At 46.4% G+C, this 24,376-nt stretch overlaps 1 protein-coding gene across 1 annotated transcript in view; it reads right to left on the bottom strand.

Annotated features, from left to right (window-relative positions):
* LOC143837123 (very-long-chain 3-oxoacyl-CoA reductase-like) overlaps positions 1 to 24,376 on the bottom strand; it is a 51,298-nt gene that overhangs the window by 14,101 nt on the left and 12,821 nt on the right. The window contains exons 5-7 of the mRNA XM_077336635.1: positions 3,451 to 3,515; positions 1,689 to 1,733; positions 1,108 to 1,142 (exon numbers count right to left, since the gene is read on the bottom strand). Of these exons, the coding sequence (XP_077192750.1) occupies positions 1,108 to 1,142; positions 1,689 to 1,733; positions 3,451 to 3,515 (145 nt within the window). The remainder of the gene's footprint in view (positions 1 to 1,107; positions 1,143 to 1,688; positions 1,734 to 3,450; positions 3,516 to 24,376) is intronic.

The raw sequence follows: 24,376 nt of genomic DNA, 5'->3' as shown, positions 1-24,376 counted from the left end.
CTGCATGTGGAGGAGGAGAAGTGGGGAATCAAACCTGATTCTCTATATTTGAGGCTGCCACCCTAAACCGCTACACCAAACTGGCTCTTGGAAGAAGACTGCCTTTTGTTAGCTGTTTTCATTCCTTCCATTCTATTTATTTATCCACTTCATTCATGCCCCTTCATGGGGTTTCAAACCATCTTATATCATTCTCATTTCCCCTGCTTTATTTGCAACAGCCCTGCAAGATAGCGACATTATTTAGCCTTGATTCTACATTAAGTATAAATAGGGGTAGATGGATCTAGAGGACTACTTTGAGACAGATAACACTGCAAGGAAAGCAGGTAAGGCTTTTCTCAATTTTTTTTTCCTGCTGAGAAACCCCTGAAATATTCTTCAGGCTTTGAGAAATGGCATGATCAAAACGGCATGATCATGCAGAATATGGTTGGGAAGCATAGCCGTGTATGTGCCCACCTACCCTTCCCAGCCCTACAGGGCCATCAGTGGTCATTTTGGGAAGGGGGGGAAGAAGGAGGCTGACATGATCCTATATGGTCATATTGCCTAGGGTTGGGTGCTTTGGCGCGCCTCAGCCAGTTCGGCGATCGTGGAAGCCCGGGGGGGGGGGGGGGGGCACGATGGCTGAACTGGCTGAGGCGCGTCAAAGCGCCCAACCCTACAATAAATGTTTGGCAATTTCTAAAACAAAATTAAAAATGAACTCCCACCCATTTGGGAAACCCTGGTTGAGAAAGGCTACTCTAAGAAAAGCCAGACTAAGTTTCTCCAAAGACACAAGTCCATGGAACAGGCCGGGGTGGGGGTGGGGGTGGGGGTGGGGGTGGAATATGGCTACCAAAAGGTTTTGTGGAGCATCAGGAAGGTGATGTAATCCAAATGGATGGGACTAGTGAAGAATACGGAGTAAGAAGGAACCCTGGTAGAACTTGGCTGATCAGACTTGGGGGCTGTTCTTCCATCTGCTGGCTGAAGGGGAGCACCAATTTCTGGAAGCTGCCTTGGAAAAACTAAATCAGACGCTCACTCAGTCCCCTCCCAGAATTTAGAAACATGTCATTTTCACAACCCAGGAGTTGCAGGGTAATCTCGATGCCTTACCTAGCCACCATTTGAGGAAGGACGATCTGTGTCATCTATGAGGAGAAGAGCAGATAAAGCTGTCAAAATGACAGGAAAACAGACCCCCCAAACCCTTCCCTCTCCATATGGGGTCCACCTGAAAGAAACACACACACACACACACACACAGCTGAATGGGAGATGAGGCAACAGAAACCTCATGAAATCTTTAACTGATTTTAATTGTAATTTATAGATGGTTGTGAACCACCCCGAGTCGGCAATTCTGAAAGGGGCAGTATATAAATGTAACAATCAATCAGTACATGAAATAAAGACTAATGCAACATGTCCATTTTAGGCCAGATCCAAGAGATGCTGAACACATGGGAGAAAAGCTCATTTTCGTGACACAGGCTGTGCTCCTAACTATTTCTCGTGCCCTGGAAGGGCATCCGGAGGTCCCAAAGCCTCTGCATCTTGGTTCTCCTCCTTCCACAAAGCTCTGGGGAATAATGCCTGTGTGCACACTCTCAGCCACACCTCACAAGTCTGACGTTCTGGGCCAGGGGGGAACAGTTCTGATCCTCAACAGGGATAGGGGACTCCATGTCACTCACCTTTACTGTTGAAAGCATGTTGCAATCCACCATGTCTTTTATAAACTGTGTGTGCGGGGGAGAAAACATGGTATAATGAGCTTGATCACCTTGATGCTTGTGAGTGAGCACATACTAAGTCAGAAGGCACCAAGTCAGAATGGGCGGTATAAAAATCCAAACAAACTTGCCATAGAACCATCATAGATCCATAGAGTTGCAAGGGGCAATAGAGGCCATCTAGTCCCACCCCCTGCCAAATGCAGAGGATTGGGTGCTTCAACACCCGAAGCGGCCATTTGCTCCCGCTACAGCCAGTGCTGCGCCGCTGGGGGAGGGGAGGCATGGGTGTCAGTGCGCCAGTGGGCGCACACAGGCGCGGCGCTGGCTGTGGCGGAAGTGAGCGCCCAACCCCATCAGACCAAGAGCAAAAGCTAGAGCTTACTCTATCACTAGACAATCACTACTATATTATTGAGTGTGGGAAACTACTAACCGAAGGTATTTTGCATCGAGCCAAATAAAACAGTTTAAAAAATAGCCAGTTTAGACCACTGTATTATACTACAATCGTTGTTCTGCATTGAATATCGTCTGTTGAAACACTACACTGCAATGCTTTCTGCATGGAACAATTCATAGCCCTGCCCCCTGTAGTTTCTATTAGAAACTCAGTGACATGCTTTGTTCTCTAATGCAGTCTCTAATCTGCATAACCAAGGAGCTTCTCTGCATGACTAATAGAGCACTTGATACAGGCAGGAGAGAAATGAATCAGTGAAAAGCTTCTTTCAGAAACAACGCTTAAAAGACGCTTAAAGTACCAGAAAGCCAGCTCACCATGCAGAGCAAAATGAGTTTTACAGAGTAAATTCATTCTCGTGTGCAGAGATCAGAAAAAGCATGATGTATTTAGTGAGTTTTCATCAGCTTTTCCATCATGCAGGTGAGGCAAGGTGTCATAAACCCCACTCCTTCCCTGTGCTCCATGCTCAGTGTCCTTCTCCAACCCCGCCCTCTGTCCTTTCCTGGCTGCGGGTAAGCTCGTCCGGCCAGCATGCCTTGTGCCCCGGGGTCTTCTGCTGTGCTGCCCTGCCTGGTGTCGGTCACTGCTGCTCCCATGGGGCCTCGTCCGTCTGCTGCCTCTCTAGACCCTCCTCTCAGCTCGAGTGTGCATGGTGCAGGTGCTTGCAGACAAGCTCGTATTGTGCACGGGGGGGGGGGGGGTTGGTGCCTCATCTGAGTATGCCGGGTTCTTCCGTGGGGGGGGGGAAGGGATGGAACATGAGGTATGGAGATTTGGTATATGTTCTTTAACAAATTGCTTTTTTGATTTTAAAATTGTTCTTTATATAAAATGTATATATCTGTTTTCATATATAGGTTGCTTGAATACTAATTTTGTTAGTATCCTACATGAGGACATGATATATTCTTGCTTTGTTACAGTTCACTGATGAAGTTAAAATGAAAACAAGGCTGTTGTACGTAGGAACTTGTTCTGCTTATATTTGCTTATATTGTCTGAATAAAGTTTTTGCCATTGCCAGCTTGGAAACTACTTTCTTCTGTCTACACTTTCTTTAAAAGGCCTTGAAATCTCTCTGCTGCATTTGGAGTGTTTCAAGCAACTTCAGCTACTGTGAGAGTCTTTTCTGAAGGGACATGAGAATAATGCCCTTTGGAGTCTGCTTCTCTCTTGTAAAACATGAACTTTAAAGAAAAGATGAGGAGGAGGATACTTTAGAGGTGGGGAAAGACACGATGCTGAGACTAAACTCACCTTGTCAACATTATCCACCTCCAGAAAATACATGGGTTTGGTTGCTGACTGACCAACATTGTTCACTGCAAAAAGAGAAACCAAAGGTCAGATCACTGCATTGACACTGGAGGTGCAACAGGAATACTTGAGACCAGGCCTGAATCTGCACTTACTTTGTTTGTTCCGTTATGGATCCTGCAGAATCCAGATCAATTTGAACTCAGGTCTTCCTCTATCCCCCCCCTCCCCATTGAAACAGAAAAGTGTTCTGCACGTGCTTAGGGAAGCTCAGAAGGGGAGGGGAGAGGAGCCTCTTTCTTTTCTTGAAGGGGGGGGGGATAGGATAAGAGACAGCAGAGGAGGGAGAAAGAAACCAAGAAACAAATCTCTACCAAGAGAAGTTAGGGCTTCTGGAACTTCTGTCGAGAGAAGTTAGGGCTTCCCTATTAAGGCAAGCTTGCAGCCTGGAAAAAAGGAAGCAGAGATCTGCATACTTTCTCATGCTGAGTTTTTCAAATATTGAGGGTTATATCCACTCTTGGATATTGCGGGGAAAAGGTAGGGTCAATCTGGATCAATCATGTTTGTTGCAGAAGGGAAATTTAAATCGGACAAAATCAAAATGGAAATCGCATGGCAAGGACTGAATCGACCTGGTATTGGAATAAAAGCTCCGTGCAGATTCAGCCCAGGTCTCTTGGCAGATTCAAGACAGTGGACCTAATCTGATCATCTCGTCCAGAATTCCTATTTTGCAACTGATGAAGATTGTAAATGTTTTTGTTTGTTTTTTTTGTTTGTTTTTGAGCCATTTTTCTTCCTACGGGACAGAAGGAGTCTGACAATATATGTGAATAAAAGACATAAAATAGACATACATAAAGCCAGTATTTTAAATCACCATTTAGGACAGCTTTAATCAAATGGCAGATCTAATAAAACCATCTTCAGCTACCTCCTACAGGTGGAAAGGTTTGATTGATGGGAAAAACAGGAGAGTCTCTCCCTGTAGTCTTAATATCTGAGCAGGATCCTATGGGTGAAGTTGGCAACTTCCTTTTTGGCCTGCGAGTGGCTGCAGTGGTCATCATGGAGTCTGAAAACTGTGCGAGAATCCCCCCCTCCCTGTGGAGATTCATTTCTATTTCATTTATTTATGTAATTTATATCCTGCCACTTCCATACAATGGCTTGTGGTGGGTCACAAGGTTCTCATTAAAAAACCCATTTAAAACCCCCATTAAAAGGACATACCAATACAATACAGAAAAACCACAGCAAACAAGGTGATAAATATCCATGCGCCCAAAAGACTGATACACCCACTATCAGGGAGGGAGAGGGGGCCTAGCTGGCAACAACCCAGGTGTTAACACCAGCCCTGGAAGGGGGGGCATGATCTTCCTCACTGCCCTGGCCTCAATCAAAGACCTGGCAGAAGAGCTCTGTTTTTCAGGCCCTGCATAAAGCAAAAAGCTCCCACAGGGACCACAGCACACCCAGGAGCTCATTCTACGAGGTTGGGGCCAGGACCGAAAAGGCCCTGGCCCTGGTCAAGGCCAGGTGTGCCTTTCTAGGGCCGGGAATCACCAACAAATCAATACCCGCAGAGTGTAAAGCCCTGCAGGGGGCATAGGATGACGTGGTCCCTCAGATATGTGGGGCCCAGACCATGTAAGTCCTTGAAGGTCAGAACCAAACCTTAAACCTTATCTGGGGAACAATTGGCAACCAATGCAGCTGCCTCAGCACAGGCTGGATATGGGTCCTCCAAGGTATTCTCGGGTAGACCCTAGCAGCTGCATTCTGTACCAGCTGTAATTTCCAGGTCAAGATCAAGGGCAGGCCAGCATAGAGCAAGTTACAAAAATTTAGCCTGGAAGTGACCATCACATGGGTCACTGTGGCTAGATGGTCATGAGACAGACAGGGCACGAGTAGCCAGGCCTGGCAAAGATGGAAAAAAGCCTGGCCAGCTACCATCTTGATCTGTGCCTCCATAGTTAGGGAGGCACTGATGGTCATCCCAATATTCCTGGCCTGGGACGTGATGGTACGTTGAGTTCCTGCCAGGCAGGGCAAACGCGCTTTCTGATTCCCCCCCCCCCACTTGCTGTAACATGCTCTTTCTTCTGAATAATTTTTTTTGAAGTATGGTGTCTAGATTTTATAACTGAGAGAGCCAAGTTCCTGGTACCTTTTGGGTACCTTTTGAGCTTGTTTGGCTGAGTATTTATTACAACTCCTACGTGCTCTAGCTTCTGACTTGGGTTCAGTGAGCTCTTGGCAAAATTTACCAAGAACCCAAAGTCCTGAAGGACTGTGTTGGTCCTCCTTGTGTACAGGATTGCCAGGCCCTTGGGTGAACTCCTCAGTAAAAGGTCGTCAAAGTATGGAAGCACCACAATTCCTTCCAGTCCGAATTGTGCTAGTCTATTGGCCTGTTTATTGAGAGACTCTTTTAAATGGTTCTCTACCATCCTGACTACCCTCCCACAAATTGGCATTGACTATGATTACATCTTATCTCTGAATGAATCTTCCATTATGTGCCAAATTAAACAAAGGCTCCTTGATCATGAATTTCAAAAAATCCATCCAACTGTTCCGGCAATTTGCTCTCTCCATGCTCTTGGTCTCCAAGTGAAGCACGGGATGAGGCCGTCTTATTTCTATAACTTGGCAAATCCCCTTTATCGCAGAGCGTTTTCACTTGCGCGGCTCAACGCCTTTCCATCCAAAGTATTACAAGGGAGATTTGCCAGGATTCCTTTCGAAAATAGACTGTGCCCCTGTGAATCAAATTCTCCTGACACCATTCAACATATCTAACTGGATTGTCCCTTGTTTATTGTCCAGCAAAGGCATATTATACCTTTTATATCAAAATGGAGAAACCATTCAAAAAACCTGATCTGCCAATTTTTATTGAGTGATAAGGATGCCAATGTCACTTTTATTACGGATGAATTTCTATCTTCATTTTTTAAATTTAAACTGACTGATGTATCTTGACCATCTCTGTTTATCTTGCTTTATGCCAATAAAGGTATTGTGTGTGTGTGTGAATTGTGCTACGACAGCAGTTCTCAATCTGGGGGTTATGACCCCTTTAGAGATCTATCGACCGTTTTTCTAGGGGTCGCCGAGGCCACCTCTACCGCTACTGTGCTGCCGCCTAACACCGCAACCCACTTTGGGTCTCCGACACCACTGCAGCCCCAGCTGCCACACCGCCACTGCCACCACTTCACTGCCACTGCAGCGGCAGCAGCCTCGGCAATCCAAAGAGGGTTGCGGCATTAGGAAGGCTGAGAACCACTGTGCTAAGACATTGACTAGGATTTTTGTCAATACTCGTGGAGCTGGAGAGGCCGAAGGGTAGAGCCTTGTACTGGAAGTAGGCTCCCTGAATGTAAAAACGTAGGAACCTTCTGTGAGGAGGGAAAGTAGGGATATGGAGGTAGGCTTCCTGGAGGTCCAGAGATGTGAGGTAATCCCCTGGTTGCAGAGCTTCCACTATAGATTTTAGTGTTTCCATCCTGACATGACGAAGATGAAGGAACGGTTCAGGAATTTAAATCTAGGATGGCTCTCTAATCTCCATTTCTTTTCAGGACAGTGAAAAAAATGGGAGTAAATCCCTGCCTGAAGAGGTACAGGTTCTATGGCCTCTATGGCCAACAGGTTATCTATGGCTGCCTGGGTCCTCAACCTCTTTTCTGGATCCTTCACTTTTGGGAGAGAAATAAAGCAAATTAGTGGCTTTTTTGCAAATTCAAATTTGTATCTGTCTGAAATGATGTCTTTTGCCCAAACATCTATATGAGGGAGGTTCCAATTTTCAGCACATTTCTGAAGTCTTCCTCCTACAGAAACCCCAGTGGCATCATGCCTTGGGGGACTTGGCGTCTCTGTCAGGTTTGTTGAAGGAACAGCTAGGTCTGTTACCATAACCTCCTCTGCAACCTGAATAATGAAAATTAAGGGTTTTTTAAACTAATAGATTTAACAATAACAATCCTACTAACTATTACTAACAGTGTCAGCCCTGTCACTCCTTGAGAAGCAGGAAGAAGACTGGAACAGGTTGTTTCCCGGGGTGCAAGACAGGAAGTCAAAATTACGTCCTGCCTCCCTGTTAAAGTGCCAGGAAAACACCCACTGAGAAGTCCTCCTGGATCTCAAGGGGGAATTGATTCTGCTCATAAGGAGGAGCTTGAAAGGGATTGTTTGACCAAGCAAGAATTTGTGGGAGGAGGACCTGAGAAAGATTTTGACGGACCTGCTTTATTATCAAACTAGCTTCACAGCCCATTCCTAAGAACGGGCTCTGAAACGGTCCCCTCCCCTGGCTCCTTGCTAGGCAGCTGAAGAGGGCTTTGGGCCGCAGCTCACAGCCAAATCAAGTGGAGCGGGCGGGGGCTGGGCAGCTCGTTAGCAGGCCCAAGACAGAGCTCCTTAACAGGCAGTCAGCAGGCCGGGAGGCCATCGTTAGCAAGCCCTCCACCACGACCCTTTGCCCAGGGCCCTCTCACCTTGCTGCTGGCTCCAGGCACTGAGGCGTTTGACAGCAAGGAGGCTAGAGTTCAGGGACGGAGAGCGGGAGCTGCAGGGGCAGGGCCAATCAGGGCAAAGCTGGCTACACCCTGATTGGCCCTATTCTAACTTGGACAGCCAGACACGTCCCACCCCCTAGGCTGTTTCAGAAATATATAGAGGAACAATAATCATAGAATCATAGAGTTGGAAGGGGCCATACAGGCCATCTAGTCCAACCCCCTGCTCAACGCAGGATCAGCCCTAAGCATCCTAAAGCATCCAAGAAAAGTGTGTATCCAACCTTTGCTTGAAGACTGACAGTGAGGGGGAGCTCACCACCTCCTTAGGCAGCCTATTCCACTGCTGAACTACTCTGACTGTGAAAAATTTTTCCTGATATCTAGCCTATATTGTTGTACTTGTATTTTAAACCCATTACTGTGTGTCCTTTCCTCTACAGCCAATGGGAACAGCATCCTGCCCTCCTCCAAGTGACAACCTTTCAAATACTTAAAGAGGGCTATCATGTCCCCTCTCAACCTCCTTTTCTCCAGGCTGAAGATTCCCAAGTCCCTCAACCTATCTTCATAGGGCTTAGTCCCTTGGCCCCAGATCATCTTCATCGCTCTCCTCTGTACCTTTACATTTTATCTACATCCTTCTTGAAGTGAGGCCTCCAGAACTGCACACAGTACTCCAGGTGTGGTCTGACCAGTGCCATATACAATGGGACTATGACATCTTGTGATTTTGATGTGATGCCCCTGTTGATACAGCCCAAAATGGCATTTGCCTTTTTTACCGCTGCATCACACTGCCTGCTCATGTTTAGTTTACAATCCACAAGTACCTCAAGGTCTCGTTCACACACAGTGTTACCTAGAAGCGTATCCCCCATCCAGTAGGCATGCTTTTCATTTTTCTGACCCAGATGCAGAACTTTACACTTATCTTTATTAAATTGAGAGCCTCTTGTGGCGCAGAGTGGTAAGGCAGCCGTCTGAAAGCTTTGCCCATGAGGCTGGGAGTTCAATCCCAGCAGCCGGCTCAAGGTTGACTCAGCCTTCCATCCTTCCGAGGTCGGTAAAATGAGTACCCAGCTTGCTGGGGGGTAAACGGTAATGACTGGGGAAGGCACTGGCAAACCACCCCATATTGAGTCTGCCATGAAAACGCTAGAGGGCGTCACCCCAAGGGTCAGACATGACTCGGTGCTTGCACAGGGGAAACCTTTACCTTTACCTTATTAAATTGCATCTTGTTCTCATTTGCCCATTTTTCGATTGTGTTCAGATCTCGTTGAACTCTATCTTCCGGAGTATTTGCCAGTCCTCCCAATTTGGTGTCATCTGCAAACTTGATGAGTAGTCCCTCCACACCCTCATCTAGATCATTAATAAATATGTTAAAAAGTACCGGGCCGAGCACCGAGCCCTGAGGTACCCCGCTACTCACCTCCCTCCAGTCTGATGAAACACTGATGAAAATGGATAAGGATGTCTGATGAGTTGACTCAGTTACTCATTAATAAGAATCTGACTGAATGTCACTATGAGCAGTTAATGAGTATTCTACAGAAATATGCCCCAATTAGATTATTTATCTAGAGTCACTGACTAGCATCAAAGTATATACAAACCACATATATTATTACAGCATTTTGACAGTCAGGTTTACCAACAACCCTGGAAGAACTAATCTGATCTTTCCTTTAGTGATACAGGAGATGCCCCATTTATCAAAAGTAATTCATATCTACCTGCGTGAAGTAGTAAAGGAAGAGACTGAAAAGATGTTATGGAAGGGAGTCATTGAGGCATGTCCATTGGAGTGGAGTAGTGATCTTGTAATTGTTCCAAAGAAAACGGCGCACAAGAATGAGGCCTTGCAATATCACTTGTGCATAGATTTCAGAAGATTGAATAAGCTCTTGTCAGAATAACCAGTAATAGGGAGGAGGTTCTGGAAAGGGTGCCACATGCTAAACATATCACCATTTTTGATCTTGCAAGTGAGTACTGGCAGGTACAATTAACTGAATAGGGCATGGCATAGTTTTTTTTTTATGTGCTCCCCTTTGGCATTAATTCAGCTTGTAAAACACTTCAGAATTTAATCATAGAACAGAATAATAGAATCATAGAATCATAGAGTTGGAAGGGGCCATACAGGCCATCTAGTCCAACTCCCTGCTCAACACAGGAACAGCCCAAAGCTCTGAATGGTATATTATGGTAAAAAAAGTTTAGGATGATCTCCATCCAGGAAATTCTGCCTTTTTTGTCATAGAATCTTAGAATCATAGAATCATAGAGTTGGAAGGGGCCATACAGGCCATCTAGTCCAACCCCCTGCTCAACGCAGGATCAGCCCTAAGCATCCTAAAGCATCCAAGAAAAGTGTGTATCCAACCTTTGCTTGAAGACTGACAGTGAGGGGGAGCTCACCACCTCCTTAGGCAGCCTATTCCACTGCTGAACTACTCTGACTGTGAAATTTTTTTTCCTGATATCTAGCCTATATCGTTGTACTTGTAGTTTAAACCCATTACTGCGTGTCCTTTCCTCTACAGCCAATGGGAACAGCATCCTGCCCTCCTCCGAATGACAACCTTTCAAATACTTAAAGAGGGCTATCATGTCCCCTCTCAACCTCCTTTTCTCCAGGCTGAAGATTCCCAAGTCCCTCAACCTATCTTCATAGGGCTTGGTCCCTTGGCCCCAGATCATCCTCATCGCTCTCCTCTGTACCTTTACATTTTATCTACATCCTTCTTGAAGTGAGGCCTCCAGAACTGCACACAGAACTCCAGGTGTGGTCTGACCAGTGCCGTATACAATGGGACTATGACATCTTGTGATTTTGATGTGATGCCCCTGTTGATACAGCCCAAAATGGGATTCGCCTTTTTTACTGCTGCATCACACTGCCTGCTCATGTTTAGTACCCCAAGGTCTCGTTCACACACAGTGTTACCTAGAAGCGTATCCCCCATCCAGTAGGCATGCTTTTCATTTTTCTGACCCAGATGCAGAACTTTACACTTATCTATTAAATCTTGTTCTCATGTGCCCATTTTTTTTTGTATTGAGTGCTACAAAGAACGGATTGTGCTCTCTTCCCTAGATGATACAGCTGTTATGAATTCTAATTGGCAAGAACACTTGCAATATATAGGGTAATCAAGTATTCATGAAGGAGGGCAGTCTAACAAAATGTGTGAAATGGAATCAGGGCAGCCAGAACTGCACGGGCGGAGTCTCGCCTGATATGGGATATGGTTAAAACTTCCCTCTAAAACCTTTTGAGGGGAAAGCATTCATTCGAGCAGAATTATATAAGAGGAATGGACCCATAAGAGTGCTGTGGTCAGTTGAATGCCAAAGAGCCTTGGAGTCACTTAAGGGTGACTCTGTAGAGCAGTGGTGACCCCCAACCATAAAATTCTGCAAGTGTTCTTTCACAGAAATTAAACAATGGCATTAAGATCCATCGTTCATAATTGTATATAAACTGTTTTTTCCTGGGGTTTCTCAGTTCAGCTCTGCCTGTTATCCCACCATGCCCATCTCGCTCTTTTCTGCTACTCCAGACAATGCTCTATCTTGATCTACTCTGCAAGGTTGTTGTGTGGATGGTGCCCCTCCCCCCAAGCTGCTTGCCCTGCTGCAACTCCTGTGAAAGGGTCATTCGACCCCCAAAGGGGTCTTGACCTCCTGATTGAGAACCATGTGAAAAAAATCCATAGTAGGGTTGCCAGCTCTAGATTGGGAAATACCTAAGAATAAATGGGGGGGGCGCGTTGGGATCTCAGAAAGGCAGGGTTTGGGACGGGGGCTTCAGTGGGGTATAATGCCATGGAGTCCACCTTCCCGTCAGAATCCAGGGTTTCTGCCATATGGTTTATAATTGATTTCTGTGATTGATATCTGAAGCTGTCTGATCTGCCCTATCTGTGATGTTTTCCAGTTTCTGTACCAAGTCACACCTCAAGGGCGAGTTCTCTAACTTGTGCTTAATGACTTGAGCTTCCCACAACATAACTATGCTGAGTTATCACCCTTCCTTTTGCCTCCCTGCGCTTGGCACTGAGAATATAGAGATATTTGGTCTGCCTTTGAAACCCGAATCATCACTTTCCCATGGGGGGGGGGGGGACGAACCTGGTTGTAATTTGCTTGTAATCTGAGATTTGCATGTAATCTCAGTTCTGCCTATGTTCCTGCTGGATATCTTTGCTTAAAAATAAAGAGACTTTCCAAAAAAGAAGTTTTCTTGCCTACAAGTCTAGAACTCTGCCACTTCCAAATGTTGGCACAGTTTAATTATGTAAAGAGGGTAGGAGCACCAAGGTGCTTAAAAGAATAAAATAGTTTTCTTCAGATGAGAAACAACTTTACAGAGACAGAGAGACCTAACTGACTGTCTAACTGTTGTTCGGCATTAATTCAGTCTGTTCTGGAGGCAAGCAGAAAGGAAACGTGCTCAGGGCACAGGATGTTTCCTGAGCCAATCAGGACACTAGAGAAGATTGTTTGAAAAACATCAGGAAGTTCCTGTTCTAAATTTACTAAATACACATCTCCTCCAGTGTCCCCAATAGGATACATTTCATATCCCATTGAATCAGGTGCACAGCAGATCTTGCATATTCCAACACCAAAGTGTCCATTTCTTCCAGGTGAACTGATGTCCGTCACCTGGAGATGAGGTATCATAGTGGGAGATCTCCAGCCACCACCTGGAGGTTGGCAACCCTGATCCATAGTGATCTTTGGTACAGGGAAGAAGGAATGCAGCATCAGCATAAAGAAGAACAGGAACACTAAACTTGGTCAATTTAGGTAGATGAACAAACTCTGAGAATTTTGAGGACATAGAATCATAGAATCATAGAATCATAGAGTTGGAAGGGGCCATACAGGCCATCTAGTCCAACCCCCTGCTCAACGCAGGATTAGCCCTAAGCATCCTAAAGCATCCAAGAAAAGTGTGTATCCAACCTTTGCTTGAAGACTTCCAGTGAGGGGGCACTCACCACCTCCTTAGGCAGCCTATTCCACTGCTGAACGACTCTGACTGAGAAAAACTTTTTCCTGATATCTAGCCTATATCGTTGTACTTGAAGTTTAAACCCATTACTGCGTGTCCTTTCCTCTGCAGCCAGCAGAAACAGCATCCTGCCCTCCTCCAAGTGACAACCTTTCAAATACTTAAAGAGGGCTATCATGTCCCCTCTCAACCTCCTTTTCTCCAGGCTGAACATTCCCAAGTCCCTCAACCTATCTTCATAGGGCTTGGTCCCTTGGCCCCAGATCATCTTCGTCGCTCTCCTCTGTACCCTTTCAATTTTATCGATGTCCTTCTTGAAGTGAGGCCTCCAGAACTGCACACAGTACTCCAGGTGTGGTCTGACCAGTGCCGTATACAATGGGACTATGACATCTTGTGATTTTGATGTGATGCCTCTGTTGATACAGTCCAAAATGGCATTTGCCTTTTTTACCGCTGCATCACACTGCCTGCTCATGTTTAGTTTACAATCCACAAGTACCCCAAGGTCTCGTTCACACACAGTGCTACCTAGAAGCGTATCCCCCATCCAGTAGGCATGCTTTTCATTTTTCTGACCCAGATGCAGAACTTTACACTTATCTTTATTAAATTGCATCTCATTTGCCCATTTTTCCATTGTGTTCAGATCTCGTTGAACTCTGTCTCTATCTTCCGGAGTATTTGCCAGTCCTCCCAATTTGGTGTCATCTGCAAACTTGATGAGTAGTCCCTCCACCCCCTCATCTAGATCATTAATAAATATGTTAAAAAGTACCGGGCCGAGCACCGAACCCTGAGGTACCCACAAATCATTTCTATGTAAACTAAGCAAGGTGGAGACTTCTTTGCCTCACCCCATTGCCCAGTTCAAATAATCCAAATGGCTGACCTTCAGTGTGAAATTTCTGAATGAGCCACGCTAGCTAAATATAGATATTTATAGATAGCCCGTAATGTCATTCTACTGAGCCCTCACTTAACAACCATAAACTGGCACAAAGACAGCCACCTAAACAAATATATTTCTCAGCTTCTGAACCTCCCATAGTTCAACCGAAGACCTCCTGTTGCTCCACCCAATTCACAACTGGGGATTACCAAAACGAAGCATAAGGCTTGTCTGAAAGGGCAAGGTATGCGAACAGGTAGGAAACACGTAGGATCAGATCTGCAGCATGTCTGCTCTCTAGGCAGGAGGCCTTAGTCCAGGGGTGGGCAAACTGTGGCCCTCCAGATGTCCATGGACTACAATTCCCATGAGCCCCTGCCAGCATTTGCTGGCAGGGGCTCATGGGAATTGTAGTCCATGGACATCTGGAGGGCCACAGTTTGCCCACCCCTGCCTTCGTCAGTGCCTCCTTGTGAAGAGGCCTCATCCTCTGAGGTAGGCCACAGCCTATTTGTCAAACTCCACTCTTCAGCCCAACTTCGTATTTCATCACCAGTGGAGATTCTGATGGTTTCTTTAATAAAGGCATGGTAAGTAACAGGCCTCAGGACTGATGCTCCCTTTAATAAAGGCATGGGAACAGGCCTCCACATTGTCTACATTTTTATTACTCATCTGGATGATGGGGTGGAGGGACTCCTCATTATATTTGCAGATGATAACAAATTGGGAGGAGTAGCAAACACCCCAGAAGATAGAGATACCAGTCAACTGAGTTCTGAACAGGCTGGGAAAGCGGGCAAATGAGATCAAGATGAAATTCAATAAAGAGAAGTGCAGAGATCTACATCTGGGTGACAAAAATGAGAAGCATGCAGAGTGGATGAGAGATACACTTCTGGGTAACAGACTGTGTGGATGTGATCTTGGGTACTTGTGGACTGTAAGGGACTTGGAATTGAGCTGTGTGGCATTATCGAGCTATTTTGCAGACAAAGTCCTGTCGCTCCGCCGTGACCTACCTGCCACGATTGATACAGTTAGTGAACTGGAAGCTCCGTGGCCGTCAAGGGGGTTAGTGTTTGATGGCTTCAGGCAGCTCTCTGTAACCGAAGTGGACAAGTTACTGGGTTCAGTGAGGGCGACCACTTGCCCCTTGGATCCCTGTCCGTCCTGGTTGCTCAAATCGGGCGACCAGCGGATAGGAGGCCCCTTGAGGGAGATTGTCAACCTCTCCTTAACATCTGGAGAGTTTCCCAAGGGGCTCAAGGAAGCAGTGGTACGCCCCTTACTGAAAAAGCCATCATTGGACCCGCGGAATCCCGCCAGTTACCGCCCAGTTTCGCATTTGGCGTTTCTGGGTAAGGTGATCCTGCATTGAGCAGGGGGTTGAACAAGATGGCCTGTATGGCCCCTTCCAACTCTATGATTCTATAATAATAATAATAATAATAATGATGATGATGATGATGATGATGATGATGATGATGATGATGATGATGATGATGATGATGAGCAGGCAGTGTGATGCAGTGGTAAAGAAGGCCAATGCAGTCTTGGGCTGTATCAACAGAGGCATCACAGCAAAAACGCAAATATGTCATAGTGCTGCTATATACCTAATTGGTCAGACCACCCCTGGAGTAGTATCAAAAACGATGCGGACAAAATTGAGAGGGTGCAGAGGAGAGAGACAAGGATGATCTGGGGCCAAGGGACCAAGCCCTATGAAGAAAGCTGAGGGACTTGGGAATGGTCAGCCTGGAGAAGAGGAAGTTGAGGGGACAGGATAGCTCCCTTGAAGTTTTTGAAAGATTGTCACTTCAAGGAAGGCAGGGAAGATTCCTGTTGGCAGGAGACGATAGGGCTCGCAGTAACAGGTTTAAACTATAGGTAAAATGGTACCAGCTAGATATTGGGTGGAGAATGTCACAGTCAGAGTAGTTCAGCCATGGAATAGGCTGCCTCAGGAGGTGAGGAGCTCCCCCTCACTGGCTGTCTTCAAGCAGAGGCTGGACAGATCCTTCTCCTGGATGCACTAGGCTGATCCAGCCTTGAGCAGGTGCTGGACAAGATGGCCTGAATGGCCCCTCCTGACTCTCTGATTCTATGATTTTAACTTTATTCACGGCTTTGTGGTGCCAATGATTATACTGGTCTAAATGACCGCAAATAAATAAATGTATGTATGTAAGAACAAGAAATGTAAGAAGGAACACAAGGCCTCCCAGTTCCTTCACAGCAGTTCCTCTCGCCAGTTTATCCACAGGCATGAGTCAAACTTGGACTTGGGGAGTGCTCCAATTTCTGGTGGGGGTAGAAAGTGCCCTCAAGTCAGGTCCTGAAATCTCTCCACAGGATTGGCTTAGGCTGCGTGGGGAAGCGGTGGAGAGAGCCAGTTTGGTGTAGTGGTTAGGAATGCGGACTTCTAATCTGGCAAGCCAGGTCGATTCTGCACTCCCCCACATGCAGCCAGCTGGGTGACCTTGGGCTCGCCACAGCACTGATAAAGCTGTTCCGACTGAGCAGTGATAGCAGCGCTCTCTCAGCCTCACCCACCCCACAGGGTGTCTGTTGTGGGGAGAGGAATGGGAAGGCGACTGTAAGCTGCTTTGAGCCTCCTTTGGTTAGGGAAAAGCGGCATAAAAGAACCAACTCTTCTTCTTCTTCTTCTTCTTCTTCTTCTTCTTCTTCTTCTTCTTCTTCTTCTTCTTCTTCTTCTTCTTCTTCTTCTTCTTCTTCTTCTTCTTCTAACCAGCCATCCCCACACAACCCCACAAATAGCTGATCTGCAGAGAAAACCTCTTTGCAGAACATCTGATTGTTGTGTGAGGAGGGACAGTTCAAACCAGCAGACCTCTCAGCACAGCTCAAGCTGATCCCATCGAGAGACTCCTTTCTGTGATATCAGCTGTTTGGCAGGCTCTGGAGGTATTTAAAGGTCTAGGTCCCTTTAAATGCCTCAGAACCAAATAATTTGGCTTTTCCAAATTTTGACCAACCCAAATCACTAAACTGATACTGGGATTAGGGATATACTGAATCAACCCAAACCCAAAATAAGCAGAATTTTTGTTTGTGTGCACATCCCTAGTCCTAGATTTCCTTACCATTTCCTTGCCAATTCAAGTAAGTTCATGAAAACCATGTGGGGGCCCTGTGTGTTTGCCAGTCACTGTCCACTATTGGGACAGAAAAGTTGTGATGTCCTGGTTTTGCTGTCCTAACCTGGTGGAATGAGGTCCCTGAAGAGCTACAGGCTCTACAGGAGATTTCAGCATTCTGGAGGGCCTGCAAGATGGAGCTCTTCCGCCAAGCGTATGGCTGAGGCCATGGTAGGAGTTACTATTGGCTGATCCCTTAAGATTAGTTAGATCAAGGAGACCAGCCAACGGCTCAGTTGTTTAGGATAGTTCGATCTCTCACTGTTCTGGTTGAAGGGCAACAAAACAGTAGCCAATTGGACATCAGCTGTGAGGCATTTGCGAGTCATTTTGCAGACAAAATATCAACACTCTGCCGCGACCTCCCTCCAACCTTAGATACAGATACAGAGAACTAGAGGCCCCTGGCCATCTTTGGAGAAAACACTAACTTCAGATGACTTACGCTGACCAAAGTGGAGAGGATGCTGCTACTGCCATTTTTGGCTGGAGCTGGATCAGGAATCCATGGAACGCCTCAGGGTCACCGTTAAAGCAGGTACGCTTTAACGGTGACCCTGAGGCGTTCCATGGATTCCTGATCCAGCTCCAGGCCTACATGATGGAAGTTGGCCACACATTCCCAGACGATGCTGACCAAATCCGCTTTGCAGGCGACTGCATCGACGGCGAAGCAGCCAGGTGGTTTGTGACCCTCTACCGTTACGCCCAAGCAGAAGTCCGGGATTATGACTGCTTTATCTGCTGCATGAGGGTGCGGTTTGAAGACCCGTTCGAAGCAGAGATGGCCGAAGAGAACCTGAGGAATCTGAAGCAGGGCTTGATGATGGTGGGCCAGTACACACGGGAGTTCCGGAAGCTATTGGCTTCCATCCCGCGCTGGGTGGAGGCGTAGCGCGTCCAGGCATACCGAAAAGAGCTATGCCGGGACATAGTACAGAAGTGCCTGAACCTGGATAACCCCGAAACCATGATGGGCTGGGTATGACTGGCTGGAGAAGTGGAGAAATGGATGCGCTTGGCGGCCCAACTCAGAGGAGAAAAGCCCAGAGTGGGAAACAAATCGTCCATGCCTAAGCGAAACCCCACCGCCAAGGCATCGGTTCTGGATGCAGAAGAGCACAAATGATGCCGGGCGAAAGAGCTCTGCCTGGGCTGTGGAGGACAGGGGCACTTCCTGGCTCAATGCCCCTCCAAGAAGTCGACCATGCCTGCTAGAGAGAAGTCTCCAAGCAAGCCCGCGACCGGCAAACCGTCCGGAGCCCCAACCAAGGGAGCGATAACAGGGGAAAAGGTGGTGAAAGCGCTCCTAGCTCCTTTCCTGGAACCCACCGTCTACACAGCCACCTCCACCAGCAACAGCGGAGCGGACGAAGGAGGCACCTCCGGGGAGCCGTCAGGAAACAAGGACGACCTGCTGTGAGGCAGCCAGAGGCTTCATCCGCCCCACAACCTCCCCAATGGCGGCCCCCCTGCTATTTGTAAAAAAAAAAAAGGATGGCACCCTAATGCTGTGCATGGATTACAGGGGCCTGAATGCTGTTTCCACTTCTAATGCCTACCCGTTGCCTTTGATTAAAGACTTACTGAGTCATTTGGGGAAAGCATGGATTTTCACCAAGCTGGATTTGAGGGAACCCTACAACCAGGTACGAATTAAAGAGGGCCACGAATACCTAACCACTTTTAACACGCCCTACGGGCAATTTGAATATCTCGTATGCCATTCTGTTTGGCCGGCGCTCCCGGCGTGTTCATGAATGTAATTAATGAAGTTATGCATGATCTTTTATATAAAGGGGCCCTGGTATATTTGGATGATATTCTTCTGTACTCAGAAGAGCCCTCTGAGCATGTGCAGTTAGTGCGGGAGGTGCTGTGCCGGCTGTGGGTGAACCATCTTTATGCAAAGCTGTCCAAATGCGAGTTCCATAAAGACTGTGTGGACTTCCTAGGGTACAGAGTGTCCCCAGCAGGCATTGAAATGGACCCAGGGAAGGTACAGGGCTTGTTGGCCTGGGAACCGCCCTGCACACGCAAGCAACTCTAAAGCTTGCAAACTTTTATAGTTCCTTTATACCCAATTTCGCCAAAGTGGCACTGCCCCTTACGGACTTGCTAAAAACCAAAGGGGAGGGGAAACAGTCTGCCAAGACGATCACCCCACTGACGTGGACGGAAATGTGTCAAACTGCTTTTAAAAACCTGAAAGCCTTGTTCACTACAGAGCTGGTGCTGGCTCATGTACCAGGCTGCTGTCTGGCCACAGATTGTGGAATGTTTGGAGGAGGCCAAATGCTCGTATAAGGCTCAAGCGGACAAGAAAAGGGCGATAGCGCCTGCTTGGGTGGTGAGGAATTTGGCTTATCTTTCTACCAAAAATCTTGCAGCCAACAACCCTCCTGCAAGTTGGGGCCCAAGTTTGTAGGCCCTTTTACTGTCAAGAGACTAATCAATGCTGTGACTGTGGAACTGTCCCTTCCTAAAACTTATAGACATGTTCATCCCGTTTTTCATTCCAGCTTGCTGAAAAAAGCCCTGCCTCCTGATGACTGGCATCCTTCTTCTGCTGCCCCTATCCCCGTTTTTGTAGATAAAGACATGCACTACGAAGTGAACAAGATTTTGGACTCTCGGTGGCATAAGGGAAAGTTGCAGTACCTGGTTGATTGGAAAGAATTTCACATGGGGGACAGGGAATGGGTGGAGGCGGGACACATACGGGCTCCCAGGCTCATCAAGGAGTTTCACCGCGAGTTTCCCCAATGCCCCAGGCCTGTCGATGGTGGATCAAAGGGGGGGGGGCCTCTTGGAAGGGCGGAATGTCGATTAGTTTCGACTTCAGACGTTAGAGTATTCAGAACTACTTCCAATAAAGCTTTCTATTAATACAGAAGCCTAGTTGTGAGTCTGTCTGAACAATTCAGACCTCTCTCCATCACCAGTTATGTTACTTTCTTGTTGTCAGGATCAGTCTGATCAGTCTGATCTCTGCTATATTTTGAGATTGAGCTCCCCCTCACTGGCAGTCTTCAAGCAAAGGTTGGATACACACTTTTCTTGGATGCTTTAGGATGCTTAGGGCTGATCCTGCGTTGAGCAGGGGGTTGGACTAGATGGCCTGTATGGCCCCTTCCAACTCTATGATTCTGTGATCTGTGTAAGGGGCAGTTAAGGGTTCTGGCTCCCCCAGCTGCAACCCAGTACTTTAGCCAGGTGGTGGCAGCAATTACCCTGAGAGTTTGTTTTGCCACCTGCCTGGAGCTGGCATCCAGCCTGAACAGAGGGTGAGCAAGGACAGAACGGGGCCTGCAATGCAGGATTCCGCCATATGGCTCTTCACCTGTTTTCTAAGAACTGTCAAAAATAATGGACGGATGTTCAGAAATTAAACCTGCAAGATTTTTAGGACCCTCAGATATAATTAATCTGGCCCATTTCTTGTTGTTTTTAGCATTTCTTGCTAGCCTAAGCTCATACTGAGATTTAGCTTTTCTAACACTCTCCTTTCAAGCATTGGTTTTTTGTTTATATTCCTCATGGGATATAAGGTCCTCCTTCCATTTCCTAAATGAGTCTTTTTTATTACTCAAATCTTTTGAAAGATGTTCATGGAGCTACCCATAATTCTTCAGACTTCTCCCAGTCTTCTTTCTCAAGGGAATTGTTTGTGCTTCTGCCTTCTGTATTTCACTTTTAAGAAACTCTCAACCTTCTTGAACTCCCATTGGAGTTCATAACTTTAAAATGGTTAAAATTTGCTTTCCTGGGGTAAATCTGCACTGGGCTTTCTATCCCTGGTGACCCCAAATTAAAGAAAGTCATCTACACGTTATTCAATTTCCATTCTGATATTTAGTGCTTTAAATTTTCCCTCTGCAATATCTATGATTGATCCACGGTAACACTACCTTTCCACTACTATATCCAGGAGTGGATATAGCTCACTACATCTGAGGAATCTGTTATGAGAGCCCCAGTATTAAGTGTAGATGTTTTGCATTTTGCCGGATTAACTTCCTGCCCTGTGCCTCAAATGCTGATGTAGCAAAGCAATCTGTTGCTGAATGGTCAGGGTGTCAGTTCAAAGACTGCAGGAAAACTTGTTCCCGGTTGCCATTCCCACGCAGGATATACTTTTGCTCTCATTTTGGGATCTGTTTTAAAGTGACTGTGCTCCAAAATCCCACACCTCTGAGAAGAGACTTGCCTCTTAGATTTACTTCTCCCCCCCCCCGCACATTCTCTATGAGGCTGCTGCCTCCCCCACCCTGCAGGAAAATAAAGATAAACAAGCAACCTCGTGCTCCACTTGCCCCTCCCCCAGCTTGCTCTGGCTGTAGACTCAAGACAAGTCAAAAGGCAGGAAATAAAGCCCTCTCCAGCCTTCTGTTGCTTCAGTACTGGCTGGAGCTCCACCCACCCCCCGCTCCCCATCAAGCAGGAAGGAGACCAAAAATGCTGAGAATGCTGGAAGGGAAGGGAGCATGTGAAGGGTGGGCACTACTCAAACAAGAGCTATTGCATGCTCAATCCATGACTATCCCAGAAAGACGAAAACACTGCAGGAGCTCTAAGAAGCCTATTTGGATGAACTTCAAGAGGAACTAAGAAAAAAAAGGGAAATGTTCAGGAAATGGAGGGAAGGACAGAGCTCTAAAGAAGAGTACCTACAGGTTACTAGGCACTGTAGATCAATCATCAGAAAGGCCAAAGCTGAGAGTGAACTAAGATTGGCCAGGGAAGCCCATTGTAACGAGAAATTATTTTTCAGTTATGTGAGGAGCAAAGTAAAGGAGGCAATAGGCCCACTGTTGGGTGGAGATGGACAAACTCTAATGGAGGATGCAGAGAAAGCAGAAAGGCTTAGTGCCTATCTTACATCTGTTTTTCCCCACAGGTCAAAGGGTTTAGGCACATCTAGAGATGGCAGTAGCCAAGGGATAGGGTGTCGGTGGCAGGCTGACATGGACAGAGTTGTTGTCGAGAGGCATTTAGCTGCATTAGATGAGTTCAAATCCCTGGGGCTGGATGAAATGCACCCGAAAGTGCTCAAAGAACTTTCCGGAGAACTTGCAGAACCCTTGTCCATCATCTTTGGGACCTCTTTAAGGACTAGAGATGTCCCGTAGGACTGGAAGAGAGCAAACATTATTCCGATCTTCAAAAAAGGGAGGAAGAATGACCCAGGAAACTACAGACTAGTGATTCTGACCTCTGTTGTGGGGAAGATAATGGAGCAGATATTAAAGGGAGCAATCTGCAAACATCTAGTCCCATTGTATACGAGGTTCTGCGCATGCGGTAGAAGGAAGAGGTCGCCTTTTTCCCCGCTCCGACAACAGAAGAGATTATAACCCAACAAATTAACAAAACAGCTTTTTGGGAAATAAATTTGTTATCTTCGGAAGCCTCATCTGGACGGCTGCCAAGGAAAACTTCAGAATCTGTAAGTGAAGACTAAAAAGCCTGCTAATTAGCTTCTCTTGCTCTCAAGGCTGCTGGTAACAAGCGTGGAAATGGCCACACCTGCACAATTCAATCCACCGAAAAACCTAAAGGAAGTGGGAGAAATGCTGTTTAAAATGGAACAGAATATAAGAGGGGACCTTAGTAACCTGCAGGCTGAAGTGAATTCTGTCGGTGCAGAGATGGCAGAGGCAAAAAAGGTGGCGGCGGAAGCAAAGAGGAAAGCAGATAACAATGACCGAAGGATAAATCAACTTACTGCCCAGATGGGGCGACTGAGTGATAGAACAAGAAGACAAAACTTGAGATTTACGGGCTTCTCAGAAGATATCCCACGGCAAGAGGTGGAGAAAGAGCTGTTAAAATGGCTGCAAAACCAAGGTTTGGAACTGCAGGAGAACGATATAGAAAGAGCCTATCGGGCGAGAGAAAGGAGAGCTTCTGGGACTCCAAGGGAAATTATAGTGAGGTTTGCACGGGAGAAGCAAGCAGCATCAATTTTCAAGGAACTTAAAAAGAAAAAGGAGCCTCAGTATAAAGACCGGAAAGTGATTGTACGTCAAGATTTCTCTCCAGAGACACTCCAGGAAAGGAAGAGGCTACAGCCATGGACTCAAAAACTTTTGGAAAAAGGCATTCTCTTTTCCTGGGGATATCCGGCTACTCTGATAGTGTTCAGAGACGGACAAAGATACATGGCAAGAAACGAGAAGGAAGCGTCAAAAATGCTAGCTGATTTGGGGGTTCAGCCCCCTGACGAAGAAGAAGAGGAAGAAGAGGAGGGAATGATAGAAGAAGAGAGCAGCAGCTCTCCCATTTCAGGAGGGAGGGGTAAAAAACGTCGAGTGCAAACTAGTCCAAAGCTGTAATACTAATTTTGGGGGAGAAAGTGTTGGGTTTCAATAGTAAAAATAAATAAAAATAGATAAGTAGGGATGGGGGAGAGGGAAAGGACCAGTGGAACCTAGAAGAGTGGAAAGGGAACAGGAAGGTTCTTTCTGTGTGTACGAACTCTTTGCACAGGGTGGGGATTACTGCTGTCACTTTGTTCAACTATAAAAGGTACAGTTCGGGTCATGGTCAAACTTTTGTCTCTGAATGTGAACGGTCTGACCTCAAACGTGAAAAGATATAGACTCATAGCTCTGGCTAGGAAACTAAAGGTAGGATTAATATACCTTCAAGAGACTCATAAGGCCAGAAAAGATACTAAACCAATTCTGTCCTCTCCACTTTGGGAAGTAGTGGCAGAGGCAAGGGGAACGGCAAAGGCAAGGGGGGTAGCCATCTTGGCAAAAAGGGATATGAATCTGGAGGTACTGGAGCGTAAAGTGGATAAGGAAGGTAGATATATTTTCTTGAAGTGCAAGATAGAAAAAAAAATATTTACTTTGGTTAATGTGTATGCACCAAATGTGGGATCAAAGAGTTTCATGCGGGGAATCCTGCAAAGAATACAGGCTTATAGCGAAGGAGAAATAGTCATGGCAGGGGACTTTAATATGGATCTCTCGGCATTGAAGGTCAGGAAATGGGGCCTAATCGAAGTGTTTGAAGCAATGGGCAAAAAATCGGGACCAACCTTTTTTTCCGCGAGACATAAAAAATATACTTGCATTGATTATGTCTTGATCTCAGATTCACAGGAACTGAAGATTAATGACGCAGGAGTACAGCCAATATTGATCTCGGATCATGCTCCAATTATTGTGGACTTGACGATACAAAAGGAAAAATCGGAAGGGAGGTGGAGATACAAAAACATAGTTCTAAGTAAAAAAGAAAACAGGGAAAATATAGTGAAACAGCTAAAATATTATTTTAA

Source organism: Paroedura picta, chromosome 5, assembly GCF_049243985.1.
Source record: "Paroedura picta isolate Pp20150507F chromosome 5, Ppicta_v3.0, whole genome shotgun sequence".
NCBI classification, from domain to species: domain Eukaryota; kingdom Metazoa; phylum Chordata; class Lepidosauria; order Squamata; family Gekkonidae; genus Paroedura; species Paroedura picta.
The sequence above is the reverse complement of the archived record's forward strand: the minus strand, read 5'-3'. Positions and strand labels throughout refer to the sequence as shown.